The sequence below is a fragment of the Pyxicephalus adspersus genome, chromosome 2 (assembly GCF_032062135.1).
Source record: "Pyxicephalus adspersus chromosome 2, UCB_Pads_2.0, whole genome shotgun sequence".
Lineage (NCBI taxonomy): Eukaryota > Metazoa > Chordata > Amphibia > Anura > Pyxicephalidae > Pyxicephalus > Pyxicephalus adspersus.
Window position 1 is genome coordinate 11,016,248 of NC_092859.1, and position 4,894 is coordinate 11,021,141.

The 4,894-nt window shown below is 41.6% G+C and overlaps 1 protein-coding gene across 1 annotated transcript; it reads right to left on the minus strand.

The window, feature by feature from the left end:
* Positions 1–3,402: 3,402 nt before the first annotated feature.
* Positions 3,403–4,554, minus strand: IER2 (immediate early response 2). The gene has a single exon (XM_072399464.1). It carries the CDS (start codon positions 4,481–4,483, stop codon positions 4,019–4,021), a length of 465 nt encoding a protein of 154 aa, XP_072255565.1. The 5' UTR covers positions 4,484–4,554; the 3' UTR covers positions 3,403–4,018.
* Between the last annotated feature and the right edge of the window lie 340 nt (positions 4,555–4,894).

Genomic DNA, 4,894 nt, shown 5'->3' on the forward strand with positions numbered 1-4,894 from the left:
TACTAGTTTAAGAAACAATTATTATTATTATCTTGCTCATATTGTGGAGCTTTGCTGTAGATAAATTGTTTGATCCACTGTAGATACACATCTCACAGGTTCTACAACTTTATCACACAGGCTTGGACTTAGTTCTCTCAAGGTTCAAAAATCCATTACGTCGCCTTATTATCAATGGGCTTTGAAGCTATGGTTTGCTTCAACGTTCCACATTGATTAAGACTCTGCATTACCAAAAATTTGCACATTTTAGGATTCAGACTCACAACAACTACATGAACTTGACACCTCTGGGGTCTTGGGAGGTCTTGTTTGGGCTACTGGGTACTTCAGATCCCAGAATGGTTGTATAGGCAAGGATACATCACGGATGGTTTAAGTTTGCATCTTCATTACCACTAATAAATACCATGTTACTTACCTGTCTCCATTCCCTGGCAAGGCCCCCTTCTTTCTTGCTCCCTCCATGCAATCTTCAGGCCTACTGTATTTAACACATATTAAGATAAATATTATTACTAAAAACTGCAAGTAAAGGTGGACTTCAGGAAAGGACTGTGGTGGGTAAGTGTAATGTATTATTACACTCAACATATTACAGTACTTACCAAATTATCCTGTAAATGGGTGCTGATGTAACAACTGTGACCTCCTAGCTCTACAACATAGAGCCTATAAGAGGCCCAAATTTTACTAACCAGTTTTGCGAGCTGTAGACACATTTTTCCACTCTTAGCAAAATTCTACACATGACAATCAGACCTGTTTACAGATGACCCAAGCGGTGGTGTGCTATTCTGTGCTATGAGGAAGTGGAGCCACTAAAACGGTTGCTGATAAAGAAGCAGAATATAACACAGCTGTGTGCTGAGTACTTGTCAGCTATGGTATCTCCACTATTAGTCTAACTTCTTTATAATTCCTCAGGTTTGTTTTAAATGAGAAAGCTAGCCACGTGTTTGATAGCAAATCAGGAACTATTAAAAACTGAAATATGAAGCAATTATACAGCTTTTATGCCAAAAACTCTTCAGTAATGGTAGCAAAAACTTTCCATGATTACAAAACCAGCATATTTAAAAACTTTGTGCTTGGAACTTTTTTTTTTTTTTCAAACAGCTGATAAAACCAGCCAATGTATGCAGTACTGTGATGTATTATGGTGGAAACTGAAAGATATTTGTGACAACTAAGAAACTTTTACCATTGTTTCAGTTAAGAAAACTATCAAGGAGCACCATTTCTTTGCTTTATTTACCATGTGTACATAATGGTTAGAATGATAATGAGTGTCTATATCTACAGGCTTCTGCACCCAGCGTTCTACATCCAGCAAACCTCCATTTAATAAAGGTCAATCTCAATGTTTAAACTAAATACTCCTTTGTATGTGAAAGCTAATATTCTACACACATAGCATAGCAAAAAGCTGAAGTCACACTCTACCAAATTATAATAATAGACCCAAAAAGGTCAATTCAAAGCACTTGTGTTATGTTAACAGTAATGCACATTATATATGCTGGTTTAATTTGGTGCTATTCAAGCTGAATGGTCCCCTAATGTAGACCGACAGATGCACATTGTAAAAAAAAAAAAAAAGCTGCATGCACTTATTTTGTGGATTTGGCAGTGCACTGCAATAGGTTGCCTTAACAACAAATGGTAATACATGTGTGTATTTGAAGAACAAAAGTGTAAATGTGTCATTGGTGGTTTAACATTCCATATGACATTGATTTTTAGACCCTGCAGAGCTTTCAACCTTTATAAAGAAAGCAATTTGAGCTTCAGAACCCCCACCTCAAAATATTTAATGGCGAGACAGAATCATTGGTGAGGTCTGTACTTAAGAGTCTCTGCCCCAACTTCCTATGCACCGGATCACAATGCAAGCCTGACAAGAGATTATAACACTTAAAGCAGACCTACCACTAAGAGTTGATGTAAATTGCTATTGCTGAACTTTTTATACAGAACACCTACTGCCTGCATGTAAAGCTAATCTTTTACTTTGTCATATACCTGAAACAAGTATGCAAATAACCATGTGACAAATTGTGTGACAATCAGCTGCATACTTATTCTGGGTCAGTGATTTAGAAGGTAATACAGTAGAACCTCAGTTATCTGGCACCCACAGGGAATGGCCTATTCCAGATAAGTGTAGCTTCTGGTTAACTGCGGTTCATTTTCTCAGACATTCAGCGCTAGACTTGAATGGGGAGACTTGTCCCCATTCACCTCTAGTGCTGAATGGCTGAGAAAAGGGAAACCCTGATGAAGCTTGAGCCGTCATCAGGGTTTCCCTTTCCTCAGCCAATTGTAGAGCAAGCAGTATTTTTAGAACCAGGTCAGCAATGCCAGTTTACATAATATGTAGCAAAAGGAAAGGTCCACTTTAAAGCTGAAAGATGGCTCCACATTTCAAAATTGCAAGCAGTGTCCCTTCTGCAAAAAAACATGCTTATTCTGTCTGATCTAAATCTTCTTTTCCATCCTGGTAGGATGCCAGAACATGCTGGGTATCCTAAAATGGAATGAGTTACATAACCCAGGCCCATCAATCTGAAACCTGTGAAAATGGTAGTACTTGTGCTGGATCAAGGACAGATGAGAGTAAATCAAAACCGGCAATATTTCCTTTATTGCAGAAGAGACATTGCCTGTTCTATCTGCAATAAATGACCTGGGTGGTTGCATTGTTTTTAATATTAGTCCCACTTTGACACCTGTACAGAAAAGTGATCAAATTAAACCTCAACAGGTACTTACTCTTCCACATTTTAAAGCAGACATTTCACTACAGGCATCACTGGTTTCTTTATTGACACAACCAATGCAAATATAATGCATTTTTTACAGAGAAAACAGGAAAGTAGAACGAAAAAAGAAATTCTGGCAACATTCTGGGGCCTTCCCTTAAAATGACAAATCCCCCATAAGTGATGCTCCAGCAGTGTAGGTGTGTTCTGATCATCAGATTTGGAATACTCGGTATCTCTAGAAACCCAACCAGGAGGAGGAGTTGAGTCACTGTGTAGGGAGGTAAATAAGACATTCTTACCCATGAATCATTTTTTTTGGAATTGCACTATATTGGGGGAAAGGTCTGTACAGATAAGGATAGCTAGCAATTCTAGTGCCTGGCCCACTTTGCAGACTGTTTAGTAATATATACTCTGACCTATTTATGAAGTTTTATTTTTAAAAAAATGATAATCATATTGTAATCCAGCAATTTTAGGTGAATTCTATCTATGCAAACCCCTAGAAGTCTTTTTAAAAAAAATTATATTATAATAATTATATATACACACACACACCAAAGCAGGAACATTACAATTATGTTTTACAGATGGAGACAAATAGCTACAGGACAAACTGAAGTGTAAACTGAAGTGTAAAAATAAAATAATTTTATTACAAATAACGATGAAAACATAACACATTGCAGCATTAGATAGGACAGATGAAACAATAGCACTAAAGGTGAATGTGTCATAAATAAAGTAAACCCTGAACTGTAGAGCCAACATTAGTAGGCTACTTTTTGCCAGCAGGGGGCAGTCCAGCAATTCTTCCTTCACGTTCAGGGAAGCAGCAATGGCACCGCAGGCTGATGGTGCCCCAAAGATGACAATATGAAATGGAATGTACAATTAACAGTCAGTTCTGACTCAACCGAGAGTTTCCGGCCACTGACTCATCCGCACCTTCAGGAAAGAACCGGTCTGTCCGCTTTGTGTGGTTTCTATTAACCCTTTCTCCGATTCCTGAGAATTCTCCCTTGGGAGGGTCACACTGTTGGCCGAACCATCAGACCAAGGCCAGCCAAAGAAGTTGATAGATCAGCAGTCTGACACGGGGCTCCTCTCTGGATTCTGGAAGAGCTCGGTCCGTACGATCGGTTCAGCCTTGATGGCCGTTCTTCCTCCTGGAAGAACTGGAAGAGAACCCTGTCCTTTTGGGTTCAGCGATTTCACTTGGCTATAACATCAGAGCGGCTCCGACTGGATCAGAAGGCCTCCACGGCTCTGGTATGCATGGCAGACATGTTTAGTACCGCCGGTGCCCCGCACCCCCCAGGTAGCTGGGGTCGGACACTTCTCAGAAGCCTCTGCAGGACCTCGGCAAGTCCAGGAAAAGCGCCCCCTTGGGGCTGGGGCTCGGGGGTCTCCTGCCAGAGACATGCCCGCTTGCTGGGCACCAGCTCGATGAGCCCGGACCCGCAGGACCTTCTCTTGCGGCTCTCTCTGGCTTCCACAGGAGGTGCAGGTTTGGGTTCAGGTACCTGAACAGATGCCACCATGAGCTCCCGGGCGCTCCGCATCACCATCGCCAGCTGTAACGAGCGATGAAGCCGCATTCCCCCTCGCTGGGTCCGGGTACGAAGAAGCTTTACGGCTGACAAAGATGCAATCCGCTGAGCTTCCCGGTGTACGGCTTCCTGGTGGGCTCTGAGCTGTGCGTAATCTTCCATCGTGCTAGGAATTACCGTACGATAACAAGACACTTCCGTCTATTGCAAAGCGCTAATGAGTGTCAAAGAGTCTCAGGAAAGGCTTTTATACCGCACACTGACAACTGGGCGGAGACTATCAGTAGGCGGGGCTCAGGTTTAAAGTGCCAGGACGTGACTATGAAAGGAACGGAAAATATGATGACCATGCCTGCGGCTCCCCGAATTCTGATCGGTACACACACAGGAATGCGACACACAGTCCAAGCCTACACAGCAATGTACACAAAGGTCTGATAAGCATACGCACAAAGCATGCACAGACCAACATACAGATATATAAATGCTGCCAATGGTTCTATAAACACAGATCATGTTCCATACAAATCTGAGCGATAAAGCACACGCAGGATTGCTTTAATATAGCATAGG

Bases quoted from the DNA above. Each gene is read 5' to 3' on its own strand.
- IER2 (XM_072399464.1), bottom strand. From the start codon at position 4,483: ATGGAAGATTACGCACAGCTCAGAGCCCACCAGGAAGCCGTACACCGG.